This window comes from Pectinophora gossypiella, chromosome 15, assembly GCF_024362695.1.
Source record: "Pectinophora gossypiella chromosome 15, ilPecGoss1.1, whole genome shotgun sequence".
Taxonomy (NCBI): Eukaryota; Metazoa; Arthropoda; class Insecta; order Lepidoptera; family Gelechiidae; genus Pectinophora; species Pectinophora gossypiella.
In genome coordinates this window covers 8,501,835-8,521,630 of record NC_065418.1, presented here as the reverse complement: position 1 = coordinate 8,521,630, position 19,796 = coordinate 8,501,835, and the positions used below count along the sequence as shown (strand labels likewise).

At 37.0% G+C, this 19,796-nt stretch overlaps 3 protein-coding genes across 13 annotated transcripts in view; all 3 read right to left on the bottom strand.

Annotated features, from left to right (window-relative positions):
- Positions 1–1,969: 1,969 nt before the first annotated feature.
- On the bottom strand, positions 1,970–9,673 carry LOC126373462 (uncharacterized). The gene is made up of 10 exons (XM_050019620.1): positions 9,578–9,673; positions 9,072–9,260; positions 8,786–8,890; positions 8,337–8,592; positions 7,876–8,003; positions 7,454–7,648; positions 6,860–7,245; positions 4,338–4,410; positions 3,270–3,437; positions 1,970–2,416 (listed from the first exon to the last, which is right to left on the bottom strand). The coding sequence occupies exons 1-10, from the start codon at positions 9,632–9,634 to the stop codon at positions 2,249–2,251; spliced, it is 1,725 nt and encodes a 574-aa protein (XP_049875577.1). The 5' UTR covers positions 9,635–9,673; the 3' UTR covers positions 1,970–2,248.
- A 320-nt stretch (positions 9,674–9,993) lies between these two features.
- On the bottom strand, positions 9,994–13,365 carry LOC126373461 (uncharacterized). Its single transcript, XM_050019619.1, has 6 exons — positions 13,201–13,365; positions 12,459–12,629; positions 12,044–12,181; positions 11,722–11,913; positions 10,806–10,939; positions 9,994–10,282 (listed from the first exon to the last, which is right to left on the bottom strand). Exons 1-6 carry the CDS (start codon positions 13,363–13,365, stop codon positions 9,994–9,996), a joined length of 1,089 nt encoding a protein of 362 aa, XP_049875576.1.
- Positions 13,366–13,548: 183 nt separating this feature from the next.
- Positions 13,549–19,796, bottom strand: part of LOC126372957 (protein sprint) — a 207,538-nt gene continuing 201,290 nt past the window's right edge. For all 11 annotated transcript variants that reach the window (XM_050018881.1, XM_050018875.1, XM_050018878.1 and 8 more), the window contains 9 exons: positions 19,699–19,794; positions 19,517–19,613; positions 17,907–18,073; positions 17,689–17,793; positions 17,176–17,361; positions 16,720–16,851; positions 16,151–16,378; positions 15,627–15,840; positions 13,549–14,896 (listed from right to left, as the gene is read on the bottom strand). In XM_050018881.1, the coding sequence (XP_049874838.1) occupies positions 14,760–14,896; positions 15,627–15,840; positions 16,151–16,378; positions 16,720–16,851; positions 17,176–17,361; positions 17,689–17,793; positions 17,907–18,073; positions 19,517–19,613; positions 19,699–19,794 (1,362 nt within the window). In that variant the 3' untranslated portion in view covers positions 13,549–14,759. The remainder of the gene's footprint in view (positions 14,897–15,626; positions 15,841–16,150; positions 16,379–16,719; positions 16,852–17,175; positions 17,362–17,688; positions 17,794–17,906; positions 18,074–19,516; positions 19,614–19,698; positions 19,795–19,796) is intronic.

Sequence of the window (19,796 nt, the reverse complement as noted above, 5' to 3'; positions counted from 1 at the left end):
CTGCGTATGTACCGCGCTAGTTTGCGAACGGTTAAATAATATAAATAAAATAATATCGGCACGGTGAAAATAGCGTAGAGTAGAGAGTTACACTTGTACCGTGGAATATTGAAGAAGTATAATCTGTTCTATATTACTATAAACTGGTACTTTAATTAATAAATTCGATTTAATATGTATAACTTGGTAATATGCAGAAATATGATATTATTTTAAAATATTGTGAATACACGAAATCCCCGCTCGTGTTCTAAACCACTGAATTCGACGTTCTGAGTTTGAATTAATGTTTGGATCAATTTGTGCCTGGTTAATGGCAATAGGTTTGCCCCTTATTACATGGGACTTCTCAGTTAGAGGGAGCCATGTTTAATAGCTGGCGAGGATTGGCGTATTATATGTAGGTACATACAGGCATGATGCTATATTACATTTTGTGAAGTTAGTACACGAAAAATATATTGATATTCGAAATTATAGTAGGTAATTTGCAGGACGGGCTGCGTTGCGAAATGCAGAGCAGCCAGGTAGCACGTTATTTGGAAATTTTAATTTGTATCGAGTTTTATGTCGATTTTAGTAGCTAAGTATTATTGTGTTATTATTGACTATTACGTTATTATATGTATTACTTAGTAGCTACATTGTTGAAGTCTACAGGGAATTATAAACGTATCAGTGAGTGGTGGGTGAGTCTTTTGCTTGATAGTGTTCCGAATACATCCCACTTAGGGACGGTACTGAAAAGTATCGGCGTCCGAAGGATGTAATATACGATCCCGACGACCCGATTACTCTAGCTCATAGAGGCAGCCAATCAGCTCGCGACACCAAACACTTCAGGACCCCGATACCGACCCAGGTCGGTTAATTCTTTCAAATATTTTTCCTCTCAGACGACGCCCTGAGCCGAGGTTCGCGCCCAACTGGGCACCCTCAGGCCTGTTGTCTTAAAACGTTGTACCGGGTGAGAGCCTTCAGCGCTCCCCATTTGTCCGGCCAAGTAGTTAATGCCACCTGCGGCAAATCTACAATAAGTCACGCCAGAAAAACAAAAAGCTTGATAGTGAGTCGCTTTACGGTGAGTCGATTGACGTCGCTTTTTCGATACTCAGGCTGAGTACTTGCTTACTTATTGCTAAATCTGTACTTACCTATGGATACTAATAAAGGTTAACTTGAAGTACTTAAGGTAAAGTTACAAAATTGACTCACCTACGCTATTATCCATGATAATCGGCGAACAGCCTGAATTTCAAATGAAATTAGAAAAGAATATTGTTACGTAAATTTCGATAAATTGGATGTAGATATTATAATATTACGCTAAAATATCATGCATACTTGGGAATATAAACTATATCCGATTCCAATAGTCAGTATGACTATCCAATACGGGTGTATTAAGTACAGTAAATATGAAATCAAAAATATTATTATTAGAAAGTAAACTATTTCCATTTAATTTTGAGGGACATTTTGGTGAACCTGCTTTGGTGGTGGCAAATTTTTTAGGTGACGTCCTTAGACGTCGATTTGCTATAACGTCATATTGACAAAAGATGCACTAAACCATGGACAAAACAATAAAAACTTGTCATTTTCAAATTATGGATAAATTAAATGAAAAATCTTTTTGTAAAATTATAAAAAAGGTAAAAGTCCGATTATCGTTTTTTTATCACATTATGACGTTAAAAAGTTGCGCATGGGTAAATAGCAAAAGTAATGTAAGTTAGGGTTCGTACCTGGCTTTAAGAACAAATAAAAATCAGAGATGGTGTTAACAGTTTAATAAATATTTCAGTTAAATAATAATGAAGGTTGTTATAATATAAACCTTCTGCAACATCGAATATTATAAAAAACGAATTAAGTAAAACAATAATGTCAAAAATAATAAAATATATACAAAGGTTAATAAAAAAGGAAATATAAAATTAGAAAAAAAAAATATTCCGCAATTAGTTCGTTGTACCTACCACCTACCACGTAACTTATTGTCAGCTAATTTAACTTACGGTGAGCCTCAGCTTTATCTTTTTGATACTCGCACGAGTACCAAGCTCGTACCAAGATGATTTTTGTTCAACGTTTCCAATTTCTATAGGTACTGAGTACTGTTCGACATTTAACAAAGAGTTCGCACATGATCATGTACCTTGATACAACAATCTTGATTATTCTGAAAATACCTACTATTGTATCGTCTTTTAGCTACCTATAGATCTTCACCGTAGTATGTTGGTTATATGTCAAACAGCTCCTCCATACGGATGGAGTATGGCACGTCATGTACTGTGGTGTAGTTGATAGTGTTTGATCGGCTGACGATCTCTTCGACCACGCTGTCTCTATATTCACGCCATTTGCGTTGATTTACGAACTCGTCGAACAATTGTTTCTTGGTTGGGATCTGAAAATGATGTTAGAAATACAAAGTCTGGTACTTGCACAGGTATTCTATGATGTTAACTCAAGTTGAGTCCAGTAGAGTTGAGTGGAGGCATGACGTCATTATTTTCATATTGTTGTGTTGGCAGAATGATATGCTCGACTACAGTCATTAAAGTTCTCAATCAAGGACGGAAATTTCAACTTGAAATACCAAAATGCTCAGCTGAGGCTGGGTTGAGTGGAGAAAGTTTCGAGTTAACATAGTAGAATATCGGTGTATAAGATAAGGTTTTACTGTGTCACGCTCTCCCCAGAATGGGTTGCAATCAGTTCAGGGATGTGATAGAATATGTCTGGTATCTGCGAATGCATGTTTATTCGTGGTCATCATTGCCACCCCTTGCAACTGCTGGGTAATATATCTCCGTCATAATGTATTAACAGTAACTACTTATACTCCCGTCTAGTCATGCGAATTGTATACGTCCCGCTGCTGTGCACAGGCCTCTCCTCAATCAACCGGAGGAGGTATGGAACATACTCCACCACGCTGCTCTAATGCGGATGATGATTGATGGAGGCGCCTTACGGCTAATAGTTGGGACCAACGGCTTAACGTGACCTCCGAAGACAGTCTTGCAAAGTGATTTCAACAATGTCCCGATCGGGAACAAACCCAGACCTCCACACTCACGATTCACGGGAGTCTAACACTCTACCACTAGACCACGGAGGGTGTTGTGTTGTATGGCGTGGGTGATGGGTAGTCCATATTTGTTAACATTATTTCGCTACTAAAAATAATAGTTACTACTATCTGAATTAATAATAGTTACTCCTAAACAATGTACTTAATAAAAAATATGCCGAACCTTTTTCTCAAGATAGTGCTGTATTCTCGACCAAATGTTCGCCGTATTTCGTTGTAAAAGCCACATTTTTGGCAGAAGCATGCAGTTGACTGGAGTCAAGGCCACTATGCGTCTGTCGCGCATGTTCTCTCCAAAACCAAATGTCGAACCAGGATTAAATATACACACCTAAAAACAAATTATAACGTAGATTTCCATAAATCTATCCAAGTGAAAATTGAACTGAAAAATCTAACTTGGAAGGGACTTAAACCCGCAGTTATTGTCTATCTAGCCGTCTGTCTATTATAGCCGGTGAACAACTACAGTGCCTCCTCCAAAATATACGGAACAAAATTGATATCACAATGACTTTAATCTTAGTGTGGCTGTAGGTTAGTGCAGATACTTTTTTTGTTACCTGCTCTAGTAAAGAGGACGGGTGACGAAATCATGTTTCTTAAGCACTTAGTACCTACTGTTAGATAGAAAAGAATCGATCCACCTAGTCTCGACTGATACATCACTATGCTAATGAACGTCACAAGTACAACACTAACTGACGTATAGATCTAATTCTTACAGCGCATTGAAGCTATTGTAAAATGTTACCTTTATTGAAATATAATTACTAATGAGAGATTTTCCAGGCTACATTTCCCAAGAAAATAACATAGATGGCAATATAAAAAATTACCTCCGTTTAACCATCTAATTTCATAGTATGCTTTTTTATTATTTTTTTGGTTCCCTTGTTATTACGCCATCTACCACCCATTATTATTCTGATAAAAATAAAAAGAAGCAATATAGCCAATAATTCAATAAAAACACAGAACTATAATTCAATACATAAGTAATTCGTTATCATATCTGATCCAAATATCAAGAAATAACTATTTTTATATACTGCTTCTGCCATTACATTAAATTTTTGAATAATCTGTACGACGCAATCTTTATTTATATTTTGGGATCATAGTTGGGAGAGTCCCTATTGTACTAAACTAGTCAAAGTATTAAGTGTAAGTATGGTTCGTAGTATTAAGTGAAGTAGTAACTTATAATTACAAATAATTGGTTTCTAACCTGCATAAAGTATGTGCGAAGAGATGTTATTGCAGCTGTTTGTAATTGTTTCAATTCTTCGCCCAATGAATACCTGCAAATATTGTATTTAGAATCATCCATATTACCAGTTACAATGGTAAGATTAGATCCAAAATATAACATAAAGATGAGAGTTATAAATAATATTATACACATTAGGTGAGATAAGGTAACTTATGGTAATTTAAAACAAGGATCACTTGCTCAATTCATTATACTGTTCAAACTTACACCAACAATTGTGGGACTAAGAAAAAGACCAATCGGTTGTGTATAGACAAAGTGGGATAATTATATATAATAGCACTTCTTTACTTGGACACTAGGATGCTTTAGGCTAATAAAAAACCTATAATTACGCTAACCAAACAAAATCTTATAAAAGTGACAATATTCATTGGTTGTTATAAACTTTCGACTATGATTCGGGTAATAGTTGTAGTGTAGTACTTTTCAAATGGTAGTAACAATATTTTTTTATTAGTAAAAAATAGCAACATTTAATCTATACTTATAATAAATCTGTAGAGAGGTCAATTCTGTACATTAAATATTTTTTCAAAATAACTATCAGGGGGTGATAAGTGATCGATACTGATGCCAAAAATGCAATCAGTAAAATTTTTGTCTGTCTGTCTGTCTGTCTGTCTGTATGTTCCTTATAGAAACAAAAACTACTGGACGGATTTTAATGAAACTTGGTACAATTATTCTTCACACTCCTGGACAGGTTACGCTACAATCAATAGGAGCAGAGTAGTGAAGGGAAATCCTTTTGTATGAAAAATCTAAACCACTCAAGTTAGACGTTTGAAATTTGGCATGCAGATACCTTAGGTACCGTAGAGGTGCACTAAGAAAGGAATTCCCGAAATTCCCACGAGAACGGGAATTAGCGGGAAAATCCTTTTGTATGAAAAATCTAAACCAGTCAAGTTAGACGTTTGAAATTTGTTATGCAGGTACCTTAGGTACCGTAGAGGTGCATTAAGAAAGGAATTCCCGAAATTCTTACGAGAACGGGAATTAGCGGGAAAATCCTTTTGTATGAAAAATCTAAACCATTCAAGTTAGATGTTTGAAATTTGTCATGCAAGTACCTTAGATACCGTAGAGGTGTACTAAGAAATGAATTCCCGAAATTCCCACGGGAACTGGAATTAGCGGGAAAATCCTTTTGTATGAAAAATCCAAACCACTCAAGTTAGACGTTTGAAATTTGGCATGCAAGTACCATAGATACCGTAGAGGTATACTAAGAAAGGAATTCCCGAAATTCCTACGGGAACGGGAATTAGCGGGAAAATCCTTTTGTATGAAAAGTCCAAACCACTCAAGTTAGACGTTTGAAATTTGTCATGCAGGTATCTTAGGTACCGTGGAGGTGCACTAAGAAACAAATTCCCGAAATTCCCACGGGAAAATCCTTTTGTATGAAAAATCTAAACCATTCAAGTTAGATGTTTGAAATTTGGCACGCAGGTACCTTAGATACCGTAGAGATGTACTAAGAAAGGAATTCCCGAAATTCCCACGGGAACGGGAATTAACGGGAAAATCCTTTTGTGTGAAAAATCTAAACCACTCAAGTTATACGTTTGAAATTTGGCATGCAGGTACTTTAGTAAACTTAAAGCTTAGTTGCAACAGGATATTACAAAATTCCCACGGGAACGGTAGTTAGCGGGAAAAAACATTTGTATGAAAAAATCAAATCTAAATAAAAGGAGAAACTGACTGACTCAGTGACTGACATATCAACGCATAGCCTGAACGGCTAAACGTAGGCATTTGAAATTTGGAAGGGACATAGCTTAGGTACCGTGGAGGTGCACTAAGAAAGGAATTCCCGGAATTCCCACGGGAACGGAAATTAGCGGGAAAATCCTTTTGTATGAAAAATCTAAACCGCTTAAGTTAGACGCTTGAAATTTGGCATGCAGGTACTTTAGTAAACTTAAAGCTTAGTTGCAACAGGATATTGCAAAATTCCCACGGAATCGTGAGTAAGCGGGAAAAAAACATTTGTATGAAAAAATCGGAACCGCGTAAGATAGATGTTTTCAATTCAATTCAATTAAATTATTTATTGAATTCCATGTAGTACAATGGGGTGTTACATAGGCATAGGAACTAAAACATGGACCCTGTAGGGCACAGCAACGTTGAAGGGAAGAGAGGAAGTGTGTATTAAAATTAAAACTCAATGAACAATCAATTAAAAAAAAATCAATTCAATCAATTGATTCAATCTAGCATGCATGCATACCTTAGTAAATATAAAGTTTATTTTTGGCTGTATTTTGAAAAATGGGAGTTATTGGGAAAAAAAATGTATGAAAAAATCTAAACTGCATAAGTTAGATGCTTGAAATTTGATATGCACTCCCACACACACAAAGATCTCTCTCTTATATAACACGCCACGCGGACGAAGTCGCGGGCAAAAGCTAGTTCAGTATAAATATTTAGTAACCTTAGTGTAAAAGTATAACTCTAACCTTATGGAAGGTCTTGGCTCGTCTCTCACTGCCAACAAAACTTTTTCCGGTATAATACTGTCAGTTCTGACATGAGGGTCATTCTTTACTGCATCACTTGCGATAAATTCCTCTTCTTTATCACTTTTGGGTTCGCTCTTGGCCTCTTCGAAAGTAGTTTTCTTTGATATATTCGTACCTATTGATGTACTTTCAAGTTTGGACTGTCTGGATGAAGTTGCTAGTTCACTTGTATGTTTTGATAAATTGACGGGGTCTGATGATCTGGCTTTCAATGAGCTCCGAGCTGGACTAGTAATTGACTCCTTTCTCAGTTTAGAAGATGTGTTAGGCGGCGATTTAAAATATTTGTTGTGAAGCTCAAGTTCACTGTCTGTCGTTTGCACCTAGAATAAGATTTAACATATGCAATACAGAATTTGCATAAAATCAAACCTGTAACGACTTTCTCTAGTGCTTATTATTAAGAATCAAAATCTAAGAAGTTTAAAAAGTTTAAGAGCTTATTATTTAAGCTTTGGCTGTTATGGTTGAACGATTTTTAAATTTAAACCTAACTTATATCCAAACTGAGGAAAACAGTACTATACTTACGAAAGGGTCGAATAGAGTGTAAACTTGCTTGCCCATATTCTCTTTGACGGATATTTTCAGGGACTCTGTCATCTGACAGCGTCCTGATAGCACAAAATAGACGAAGTTGGACAACCCTACACCATCGCCAAGGATAGTTTCGTGCGTTTCAAATTTTTTCATTTTGGCTACAATGCAACCTTCTCTTTGGGCTACCTGTGTGCAAAATTCATAACATACATACATAAAGAACTTATACTATAAGTCACACTACTAGCCACACAGGCCTATCCTTAATAGGCAGAAGTAAACTTCCTAATTGACTTAGATTACATATTACTTAATTACATAGTGTGTCTGAGAAATAGTTATCTTCACAACTTTAAACGCTAAATATTATGTAATTACTGTGAAACATTTTACAATTCATGATCATCTATTACCTCATCAAGGCCATCGAAGTAGTTGAAATACAACATAGCTTGTTTAACATCATCCCACTGCTTCTGCAGAGAAGCCTGTAGCACATTTTTGAAATCTTCTTTCATCAATGCTAGGAACTCACAATGGTCTGGAATACCAAACAACTATTTTTCAATTGAAAGATCAATTCGTACTTGCGAAAACAGGGTTACAGTTACGAGATAACTTCCTTAGAAACATATAAATGTTTGATCGATACGTTCTCCTGTGGTTTGTATTGGAAGTAAGTAAAAACACTTGTTCAGGTGTTGAGCGTCACAGGCACGTCGTAACAAAAGTGTTATGTCCTGGTGGCGCTTCAGCAGCGACGAGACGATAACTTATGTCACCAAAAATTGTTGACTGATGATCCACCTCAATACATTACATATTTTATTTTTAATTGGAGAAAAGTATGGGACCTGATCTAAGATCGTCTCACCGGTAGTAATACAAGTAGCAGTCCTCTTAACATTATGGAGCAAGGAAACTTCTCCGAACATGTCTCCGCCATGCATGACGAACACATTGACGGAGACGTTCTTCTGTAGCAGCTCATCGAACACCAGTACACTCACAGTGACTTCGCCAGACACTACGAAGTATAAAGCATGAGCATCTTGGTGCTGTCGGACAATAACCCTGTTTGGCCCGTAGTATGTAAAGTATGTAGCCGCTGCTAGTCTTCTCTTCACGTGCTGTTAAAATAGGCATAGGATTGAAGTGATAAGGAGGTACTTTAATTCTAATAAATATTTCTTTTTGAATGAGAGGAAAACTGGAATACAGATGTAAATGTAAATCGTAACGGCAAGTAAGTAATTGCACGTAATTGTAATGAAAACCGGAACGGTGATAGAAGTTGAATTAGAAATTACTCTTACTACTCACATTTGGATAACGCTTGAAACACTTTAAGCCACCGATCTTGCGGTAGATGTATTTTTTCTCCGCCTCAGTTCGTTGTTCGGCTGGCTTGTTCAATAGAGCTTTATCCTGCAAACGTTAGATTATATTTTTTTCTATAATTATAATATTTTTTTGAAAATGGAAGAGTACTGGTACTGTTTCATAAAAAGAAAAAGGGCTGGGTTGTCTACTCAGGTGAATTTCTGGTCTAGTTTTTGAATAATTTACAATAACTATTAAGTATTTTGTAATAATCGCAACATCTAACATTAATATTGAGCAGGGTCTTTTTCCTAGTTTTGGCTCTCATGGCCTGTTCGACGCGTCTCTTCACATCGTCTCCCTCATACAGCTCCTCATCCTCAGCTAACCAGTACAAATTGGCGATAACTCTGCGAACCAGAGCCTTGAACCTGCATTTTGCAAGGAATTTCTTTCTGCAGAGCTCCGCTAGATCCTGCAAATACAGTTTTTAAAGGTGAATGAAAGAGAAAGATTAGGTTGTGTTCCAGTATGAGTGTCAGGGCATAGCATATGGTCCAAATGGACAGAAGGTACTTACCTAATGCAACAGCTTACAGCTAAGCTCCACCCACCCATCTCTCTCTCACACACACACACACACACACACACATCATAGCTCATCGTATCTTAGCATCCCAAATTCTGAAGAAACCCGAGATTTTGGTGAAGAAGCACTACATTCTCTGCTTCATCTTTTGCTAAAAGCCTATAGGCCTTAGGTGACTATGAGTAATACGCGTATATCCTTACCACTGCCGGTGCCTTTTGTTGTTTAGCAGGTAGGTACTTCGGACTTTTCGGCGGCATTGTACGGAAATGTAAAAAACAATACAAATATAAAAAAATATCAAAAATAAAAAACAATATAAGTAATATCAAAACAGTCAAAAGTAAACTGAAAGGTAGAAATGAAAGGCGATATTTTTAAGTATTGTTTATGTATCACACATAACAGAAGTTTTTATTGACTTTTCGTGTAAGAAGTTTTGATCTAGTTGGTCACTGCCTTCTCCTATAAATATGTTATTATAACATATCCTTAAGTTTCTATACAAACGTAAATACATTCAAATAATGTACCTACAAACGACATACGACGAAATGAAATTTCGAATAAGAACTATATCTAATAATGTGATTGTAGAATATGCCTTACGCCTACGCCTTTACGCCTTTTGAAACTTACTTCTAATATTTCTCTCCCTTATTTCTAATCTTTTGTTCATTTCTGGATACTGGTCAATAATTGTACAGAGCGGTTTCCCAGAACCGACTGTAGAATTCTCAGTTCTATAATCCTGCAGATAAGCTGAATATTCAACATCTATATTTGTAGGCAAATCAGCTAAAGCCCTTTGGTACATAGATCTGACTTCTGCTTCTGAATTATGGATTCGGGAATCAGGTCTTGTTGTGATAGGTGTGTAGTTATCCTTTACTTCGGTCCGAAAGGCCCTGAAAGATGACAAAACTTATTATTCGAGGACTAGCACCATTAAATGTTCAAAGAATATTAGTGTAACCTGCAACGGTCTCTGTGATCTGTGGTTGAGCGTTGGACTCCGATCCGGAGGCTCCGGTTTCAAATCCTGGTGGGGACATAAATATCACAAAATTCACTTTGTGATCCTTAGTTTGTTCAGGACATTACAGGCTGATCACCTGATTGTCCGAAAGTAAGATGATCCGTGCTTCGGAAGGCCCGGTAAGCCGTTGGTACCGGTTACTATTTACTGATGGCCTTTGGCGGCTCAATCATAACTCAATGACACCAGGGTTGATGAGGTATTCCACTTCACAACGCACACGATAAGAAAAAGTTTAACCTGCGTATTGAACCACTTCAAAAGCAAGAAGTGACTTAAAAGTATAACAACCAATGTTCGGTCATAAATAAATTTTGTAGGATCGATACCTACACATTAAAAAGTTTCTGAGATTACTACTCGTTCTAGGTACTTTAAACTATCTAACTTACCCTGGCACCCATTTATGTCTATTGTGAGTTCTAATTTCCCTGAAGTCTTGTTTGAATTTCTCTCGGTCATACATTGACTTAGGCCTACTCAGAGGTAGCCGCCATTCTTCATGCTTGGTTTTTGGTGTTCGAACCTGGAACATGATATTTTTTATTCTCTGTTTAAAATGACATATGACTCATAAATACATACATAAACTGCCTATATACGTCCCACTGCTGGGCACAGGCCTCCCCTCAATCAACCGGAGGGGGTATGGAGCATACTCCACCACGCTGCTCCAGTGCGGGTTGGTGGAGGTGTTTTTACGGTCAATAGCCGGGACCAACGGCTTAACGTGCCCTCCGAAGCACGGAATCATCTTACTTTTTCGGACAATCAGGTGACTCAAGCCTGAAAGTCCTTACCAAACAAAGGACAGTCTCACACAGTGATTTCGACAATGTCCCCATCGGGAATCGAACTCGGACCTCCAGATCGTGAGCGTAACGCTCTAACCATTAGACCACGGAGGCTGTTAACCTGTTGACATATGACTCATTACGGCGTATTCAGGATTTTGAATTGGCAGGGCCATGGATTTCAGTTGTGCTGCACAATATCCCAGGAAGAGGAAATGACTGAAAACCAGCGCTGGATGGCGCCATAACATGGCTCCATGGCAGCACAAGCTGAGCCATTTCCTTTTGCCCGTATTCGCAATATTCATAATTACTTAGTTTATATAGCAAATGTAAATTGTTACTGGCAATAAATTTATTTTATTCTTATTCTTAGGTAGGGACTAAAATCAGGACAAGTTTAATTTGAGCTTCATCTGATTGGTTTTAGCCAAACTCCTGTATCCGATACCATGCCTTGTACCGATGACATTCTTTTTATATCTAGTAGTAAGTAGTTAAATAGTTCTCATACCATAGGAGTATCAGAAAGCGTATAATAAGTGACGATGTCTCTCGTATTAGATGGTCTGCTGAGCTGTTCCGCCGTGTATGGCCGATGATGAAGCCTGTTGGTTGTCAAGTAAGGGTCCAAGTATATCTGGAAACCCTCATGCGTCGTGTCCAAAGGCTCTATCTCTTTGTGAAAACTTGGTTCGATAAAGGGCTGTAAAGTAGAAAGCACACCACGATCAAGAAACATTTTGAAAAATATAAAATAGGTAAGTGTTTTTATTGACTTCACAATAAAAATCAAAATTGGAGTCCAATAGTCTTTGTAATTTTATAGTACTAACTGGGTCGAGAGGCAAACTAGCAGGATGTTTGAACTGGTCTTTGTCAGTGACCAATCTGGCCGGTGTAGTGGGTACTTTGTACGCGCTCCTCATTTCTGTGCTGCCGTACACTCCTTGAAGTGGTGGTTGATCTGTAATCTTGATGTTCATAAATTGTTAATGTTTCTTCGTTCATATTGCGTTGGTGAATTCAATTAATAAACAGCTCAACTAACACAGAGTTTTCGGTTGCATGAATATTTTTATTACTTTTCAATATGAATGAAACATACTTTATGATTCTTAGTTTGCTTACGACATTGCACGCTGATCGCCCGATTGTCCGAAAGTAAGTATTATTTGTGACAGAAAACATACAATCAAAAGTCTGTAACAATTTTTTATCTTGTAGAAATACTTGCTTAACATTACTTACCCTTTTGTTTGGTGGGTAAATGTAGAGATTCTCAGTGCTCGAAGTATGCTTGTTGAATTTCTTAGTTTCTGGATGTTTGACGCCGAAGTCCTTTGTGGATTGTGAACGCATCAAATCCATACTGACGGTATAATCTCGATAGTATCGTTTGATTTCGTCGAGAGGGATTTTCTGTAGGAAATATTAATTTTCAGCTTCTAACATCTACAATTTCTTTTTTATTTCTCTACACTATCTTAATATGGTTTTGTATCGAAAGCAGTAGATAGCAAATTAATAAAATTTCTTGGTAATCGATTGCAGTGAAATGTCTTTAAAAATACATACATGCAAACATAAATTCACACCCGTAATCCCTAATGGGGTGGGCAGAGCCACAAGTAATCAAAGACAACTTGCAGCCACTGTTGATACGATGTCGTAAGCTGGATATGATGAACCTTATTGTGATAACGGATCAGCTTATCGCCCATAACATTAGTCCATCATGTTAGAAAGAAACAATCCCTCTGTCAGATTTTACGACATGCCCGGGAAGACAAGCAGCTGAACGTGTTCTATGTTTTTTATTTGCTCCCAGAACAGTATAGTAGCGAAAATAACGCAGAGTACGAATTAAAAATGCTTGGTTTTTATGTAATCTACGATGTACAAGATTTGAGTCCATAAGCAGTAGGTATGTTATATCCTTCATCTTCAACTTAGTTTCTAACATTACTTAATAATTTGTTCATTATCTTACCAAACTCTTTGAAACCTCGGGTACTGCTCTCCATTCATGTCCTATAGTGACGCTAGTCTCGCCTGCACCAGGGAACTTCCTTACTGGATACTCTATCCTCAAAGGATCCCATACCCTCGTTGGTTGTTTATTAGGATATTTAGCATGCATATCATTTGCTGTCATTTTTTTTAAATTCTTTTTGTAGCACCCACTACTTTGGAGAGCTGAGTGCGGTAGTGTTTTGTTTGTGTTCCGGTAATACTATTGAAGTATCAAAATGTTGCGTTGCTATAGCAACGTATTCTATGCTTTTAATTTTGTGACTGTATTTAGGGTGTTTCGATGATTCAAAGAAAGAAAACATAATTTTGGTAAAAATTCGTTTACTTCTTCACAAGTGACTGAAAATGTTATAAAAACACAATATTATACGCGTTATATAACTAACGTTAAAATACAAGACTGTAATAAATACAAATGGGTGATCACCCTAACATATTCAGATATTGAACTTATTGATTGTTATGGAGATAATTGAGATGATTGCTATACAAAATGTACTGTTATTTTGATAAAAGTTACAAAAATATGCTACCTGGCAGTGTTAATGGTTTATTTATCTGAATACGTTATTTGATGAACAAATTCTAGACGTTGCTTGCATATCTTGCCATTATGCATTTTCATGAAGTGAAAGTAGTATTTTTTTTTTTGATATTATTGGTATTAGAAATTGTTCACTAGAATTTGTCCATTGACGTCGGTTTAAATACGCTTCCTTAAGATTACATATAAATAAATTATATTAAGAAACTCCTCTACGAATATACAAAATCAATACAAAACCTTACATTACTAATACGAATAACATCACAGTTCATAAACAAGTTAGTTTTAGTAAAAATACCGATACTTCAAAAGTAATATTAGAACTAGAAAAATTTTAGAGAAATACTAAAATTTTTAAAACTAAAAACAAATTTGGTGAGTTCGATCAGGGTACTTTATGAAATTTTAGGAACATTTACAATTATAGTACGCCCGAGTAAAAAACTGACTGCCTTTTAAAGGGAGTGAGTTCCGTTCCTATAACAAATTATCTTGATAAAACAAAGTGGTGAACTTTTTACAACACATCACACGATTACGAATAAAACCACACGATACACGAATGTACAAATGTTCAGTCGGATTACATTCAGTTACAAACTAGATTGGGTACAAAAGCTACATTATTAAAAATGACATTAGTATGCGTGTATTTAAGAAGCGACGCTTTTAAAAATACTGCCTATCAGCAATGTACTTATGAGTTAACTACGAAGAAGATAGCACATAAAAATCCGTTGGGTAATATCGTAGAAAATATCACTCGATTTATTGTTCAGAAGATAAAAATATATAGGAATTTCCAATGTCCAATAGTACTTTAATCAATAGTAGTTTTAATACCGAGCATGATTTTCAACAACCAGAATTTCAAGGCAATTAGAAACATTCTTTAGTAAAAAGTATATTGAGTTATAGTTCCTAAGAGATTTCTATTGCCGTTATTGGAGTACTTAGTAGGTACCTATTTAGGGGTAGGATAGTAGGGCCTGTTGCGGCCATGCGATTTTGGCATCTATCCTCTTGTAGGCGAGTATAAAGTTCTGTCCACTCTTCATCTCGGTCATTACTTCTTGCGGACAGTCGTTTTCATTCAGCATAGTTTCTGCAACAAAAGTAACATTAAAACATTTATAAAATTTTGCTCTTTTTATTTAAATCTCAATACCTTTAAAGATTGTACTCAATGTTTTGGATTCTAAGATTTGTTACGTTCTTATTTTCTTAATACAATTTTTAATTTTTATTTTACTAGTAAGTTAAGTTTCTACCGGACTTGATGTATAATTTTATTAATTTTACACCCCGATACAGGATGATCCCTATTGCAGGGCTCGCTGTTAACAGTTTAAATTGTACCTTGTTTGATTAATAAAGAATTTTATTATTAATATTATAACCTTTAATCCCTTGAACTTGATTGTAATATTGACCGACATAATCTAGTTTATTGTAGTTTCTTTACATACGGAACAAGGATAATTGTCTTGTTATCACATATATTCACGTCTGGGTTTTGTGTGATAACTAGGTAAGTATAATAATAATTATGCTTGTAATTAGATAGGCATTATTGATTCTATATTTTATGTCAACATAATTTACTTAATTGTAATTTTAGATTATGTAAATATTGTTAAAGATACTGATATGATAGCAATTCGACGCACTATGGATCAGAAACAAATCAGGAACGTTTAGGAAGACTCTAAGATTTGGAGCAGTGAAAACATCTCAGGTAGGAATTTATTAGAAATACCTGTCTGCTACGCTTCGTACGGAGGAGGTGCAACAAGAACTAACAGGAAAATTACGTCTAGAAGGATAAAACTAACCATGTCCGTCGTGTAAAGCAAACAGGGCGTAGTCCTGTGGGTTGGTGATGGCTGCGGCGTGCGCTAGAGCTCTGCAGAGGTCGCGGGCGCGCGCCCCTGGCCGGCAGGGGAGCGCTACACGACGGATGGAGCCCCGGCATTCGTCAGGAAGTGCCACACGAACCACCGCTACCGGACACCCATCGCGGTTCGCCTCTAAAGATCCACGTCGCCACTGTCAAAAGAAAATATTGGAGTAAATCAAATTGTTTGATACGAGTATAAATAACAGGAGGTCTTATAGCAAAATAATAAAGCTCCCCGCAATCAACGACGCGACGTGAATCACAAAAAGCAATTTATACATATTTTTTAGGATAGGAAAGAACTGAATCTGTTTCTGACAGTTTTAACCTAGCCAATTATATGAAATTAGAAGATTCGTTTATTTAAATGGAATACTAGACAAGTACAACAAAAGATTCTTGGTTACACCAAGTTGAAATCCATCTAATAAATCACATAAGAAAAATAGTAGCACTTACAGGAGTAGTACTATCAGGACCAGGTTCCGGAGCCAGTCTCTTCAGCACTGCAACAGCAGAGAACAGGGCGGTGAGGTAGTACCCCCCCTCTCCGGCTAGCAGTGCTGCTGGTAGCAGACCAGCCATCAACTCTGCTTCCAGTTCTGCGCAGACCAGTCGGCAACGAGCCACTGTCCACGCCAGGACTGGCAGTAAATCGTCGGCTCCTAATGCGCGCTCTCCTCGGATCTGGAAAGGCGGACAGATTTTTTATATTCCTTCTCTCACTGGTAAGAAGTAATAAAGAACAAGCCGTCAAGAAGACGAGAATGTTTGTTTCAGTATTATGTATGACAAAGGAACATACTAACTGGAACATACTTCTGACTAAAATCAGTCAAAAAATACAGTTCCAGAGCAAGGTCAAACTTAAGACAAAGATATAATTGAAACTTTTATGATGGGGGTACTTTTGTGGAAATAAATAACAGTTAAAAACTGAACAAGAGATTTTTAAATGACCTTACAATCATTTCAGTGTGCATAATTGGTATTATTTGAAAGTAAAGTTAAAAAGTAAGGGAACTTACCGAATTAAACATGACAGAAATAGCCGCGAGAAGGTTCTCGAGTTTGTCCAACGGGGAATCAGCTTCTTGCATTTTGAGGAAATGTTTTGAGATCACTGCTAAGACAGCTGTTGATGGTACCTTTGTGGATTCCTGTTAACGACAAGAAATTATTTAAAATAAGAATGACATCTTTCTTTCTTAGCTTTAATCTTTTTCGGATAATTCATCTTAAAATTTTGTTGATCTCACACTGACACCGTGACACGATGAATAATTGTATAATCATGGCCTACCCTTGGGATGTGAGAGAATGATACAACACACGATAGGATGATAACTTTCGAAACTGTCCGTATGTGGACACCTTAATATAGTTGCTTACTTGGAGATTCTAATTATGCCCAACTGTGAGGTTATAAATATCAAAAAGGGACTTCAAGAAAGTGTGAAATTTTAATTTGCCATCAATCCTACCTTTATTCCAAGCTGTAGTGGCGTGGCGTGTTGGGCGCGTTCAATAGCCGCATGAAGTCGCCTCACATCAGCCGAGTGCCAAGATGCTAGCAGGGAATAGAGCTTCGACCGCAATGGACGAACGACCAAACGGTGCATCACTCCTTCCAATATGGCATCCAAGTTCAGAAATTCCGTTGGTTTTAACTGGAAATAATTAAAACAAATGATATTTGAAGATGGGAGAAGTTGCAGAAGTTTTTAGTTTAACTTCAATAATATGCTAGATTCCAACTAGTCATATTACGTTTTTCTTGATTAATAAGTAAAAAAAAATATTTTCGACAGTTTTGCATCTGTCTTTATTTAGTAGGTAATCAGAATTCTACAATTTATCTTTGACCTAGCTATTGAAAAATTGCATTCGTAGATTTTTCAATAAATCTAAAGTATTTAATCATAAAAAAGTAACACAAAAGTAAGTAGTAAATAAAATATTTCATTGAAAGGCATTAAAACGAGATATTCTCTTACCTTGAGCCTTTCCTTTTCAACTTCTTTCTCGAATTCTCTCTCGCCGTGCTTCACGAGGTAATTCTTCATACCAGACATGAACTGCCTCATGTTGCGCATCATCACCTGGATAGGAGTAAATACAATAATTATACTAATATTTATTGTGCAATATTCTTTAGTTTTACATTTCCGTACATTGTATTATTTTATAATTATGTAAAATATAAAGTTATTACCTGTGGACAAGTCTCCTTGGAGTCCAGAGTACACGAAATGAAGTTGTCTACATTTTGAGCGAAGGTGGTACTCTTGTCCTGGGCCAGGTGAAGCGCGTACGCACGCAGCGCTGCACCGGCTCCGCGGGATGTCCTTCCTCCGCGAAGAGCACGGACACGTCCTGCAGCTGTTGATAGAAAGAAAACAATGTAATTTATACTTTCCTAACCGAATCAGGAGGAATTTCAATATTAAAGGACCGTATTACAGCGCGTATGAACAAAACCACACGGGTAATAACCGTTACCTACATATGTAATTCATAGTATAGCCGGTTAGTTTATCGGAATCTGCTGAATCTGTATCAGTTGTTGTATGTTTTCTCTTCCCACATCTCTTTATCTTCTTTGACAAGCGCTTACAAAACCGAACGAATGAGTTCAACATTCGTTTAAAAGGGTTCATACGCGGTTTAATAATTTCTTCGGGAGTCAAATCTGCACAGTGGCAACATGGTGATTTTGCCGTTACTTCAGTTCGTCTTTTATTAATGTTTCTCTCCGCTAACATCTTACACAACGACGTCAAAGCATCCGATTTTGCCAAATGTTGTTGAAATTTTGGTTCGAGTAACTTTTCTCTAGTCAAGAACACCCAATCACTTTCAAGGACAAATTCTTCCAAATAGTCTGTTCGGAAGTTCTTTATAGTAGTTAACGCGTACACTTCCTGGTGAACCTTCACTGTAGCTTCCAAAGCCGTAGGTTTTTCATAAACTTCAGCCTGTGCAAAACGGGGCGTGGAATCCAACTTGTTCAGCAAAGGATCACCTTTGCTGGTACTGGGTTTCACTTCAATTGGTTTCTCGCACTTTCCTCGGAACAATTTTTTGAACCACTTCATGTCCGATTACTCGGCGGTTCCGACCAGCTAACACGAAAGATTTGAAATGTTTGAGATAGTAGTTTCCCATTCACACAACAGTATAAACTTCCCTGTCGAGCGTCGGAGAGCGACTGCGAGTAGACAGTGTGTAGCGAGTAAGAAATTCACGGCACGAGCAAACCTTTAACCTTTAACCATAATTAATTTATTTACAGAGCTAATGTGATGCTGATAGCAGATGTGCGCCGCGGTCCATTGTTTTGATGTACTAAGTATGCAGTGCTTCATTGATTTGATAAATGTGCGTGAGTCACTGTATAGAGCATGTGCATTAGAGCAGCTGTGTGGCTATGTTGACTGTAGAATTGGGACGAGTTCAATATTAATTTATATTATGCACATAATTAGTACAAGTTCAATTTACTGATAAGAAAGTAAGTATTATATTCTGTATTCTAGCCTAGGCAATTCCAACTCTAAAATATCATGTGTGAAAGTTGTATCTTTGAACTGCATGCGATACTTAAACAAATATTTACACATCTTTATGATGGAAACAAACATTATAACGAGCGCTTTATTGTTTTATGATTTGGTGAGATCCATTGTAATATGAGTTGTACATAACGACGTGATAACGGCGTATTGTTTAATTTTGACACTAATTGTTCGCGTGTCAAAGCCGTTACACGAGTCTTTGTAACTTAAGGGCGGTATAAAGCAGTTTGATCCAGATATTACTCACCAAGCAAAGGATCCAGTCTGTCCCTGAAGCTCTTGGCACGGGTTGCAGCAGCTGGTCCCCGTCTAGGAATCGGAGATTCCCATTCACAGGGTTCGTCCTGAAATATCAAAGCATTAGTTTATATGGACCTCAGATTCTTACTAACTGTAATGCTGTAATTGGTAGTTATCGTAGTTTCTTACCATGTCGTAAGATTGCTGCCCGTTCGAGGGTGGTAATAAACCGTCCCATTGTGAACTATCCCATGGCTCCGAGAAAACGGTCCCATCGTCGCTAGCCT

Coding starts and splice junctions, on each gene's coding strand:
- LOC126373461 (XM_050019619.1), bottom strand. CDS start 13,365: ATGACAGCAAATGATATGCATGCTAAATATCCTAATAAACAACCAACG. Junction 11,914..12,043: donor CTAGTTTGCCTCTCGACCCA/GTTAGTACTATA, acceptor TCTACTTTACAG/CCCTTTATCGAACCAAGTTT. Junction 10,940..11,721: donor CGCTTTCTGATACTCCTATG/GTATGAGAACTA, acceptor ATCATGTTCCAG/GTTCGAACACCAAAAACCAA.
- LOC126373462 (XM_050019620.1), bottom strand. CDS start 9,634: ATGCCGCCGAAAAGTCCGAAGTACCTACCTGCTAAACAACAAAAGGCA. Junction 9,261..9,577: donor AACAAAAGGCACCGGCAGTG/GTAAGGATATAC, acceptor CTGTATTTGCAG/GATCTAGCGGAGCTCTGCAG. Junction 7,649..7,875: donor ACTTCGATGGCCTTGATGAG/GTAATAGATGAT, acceptor TTTTGCACACAG/GTAGCCCAAAGAGAAGGTTG.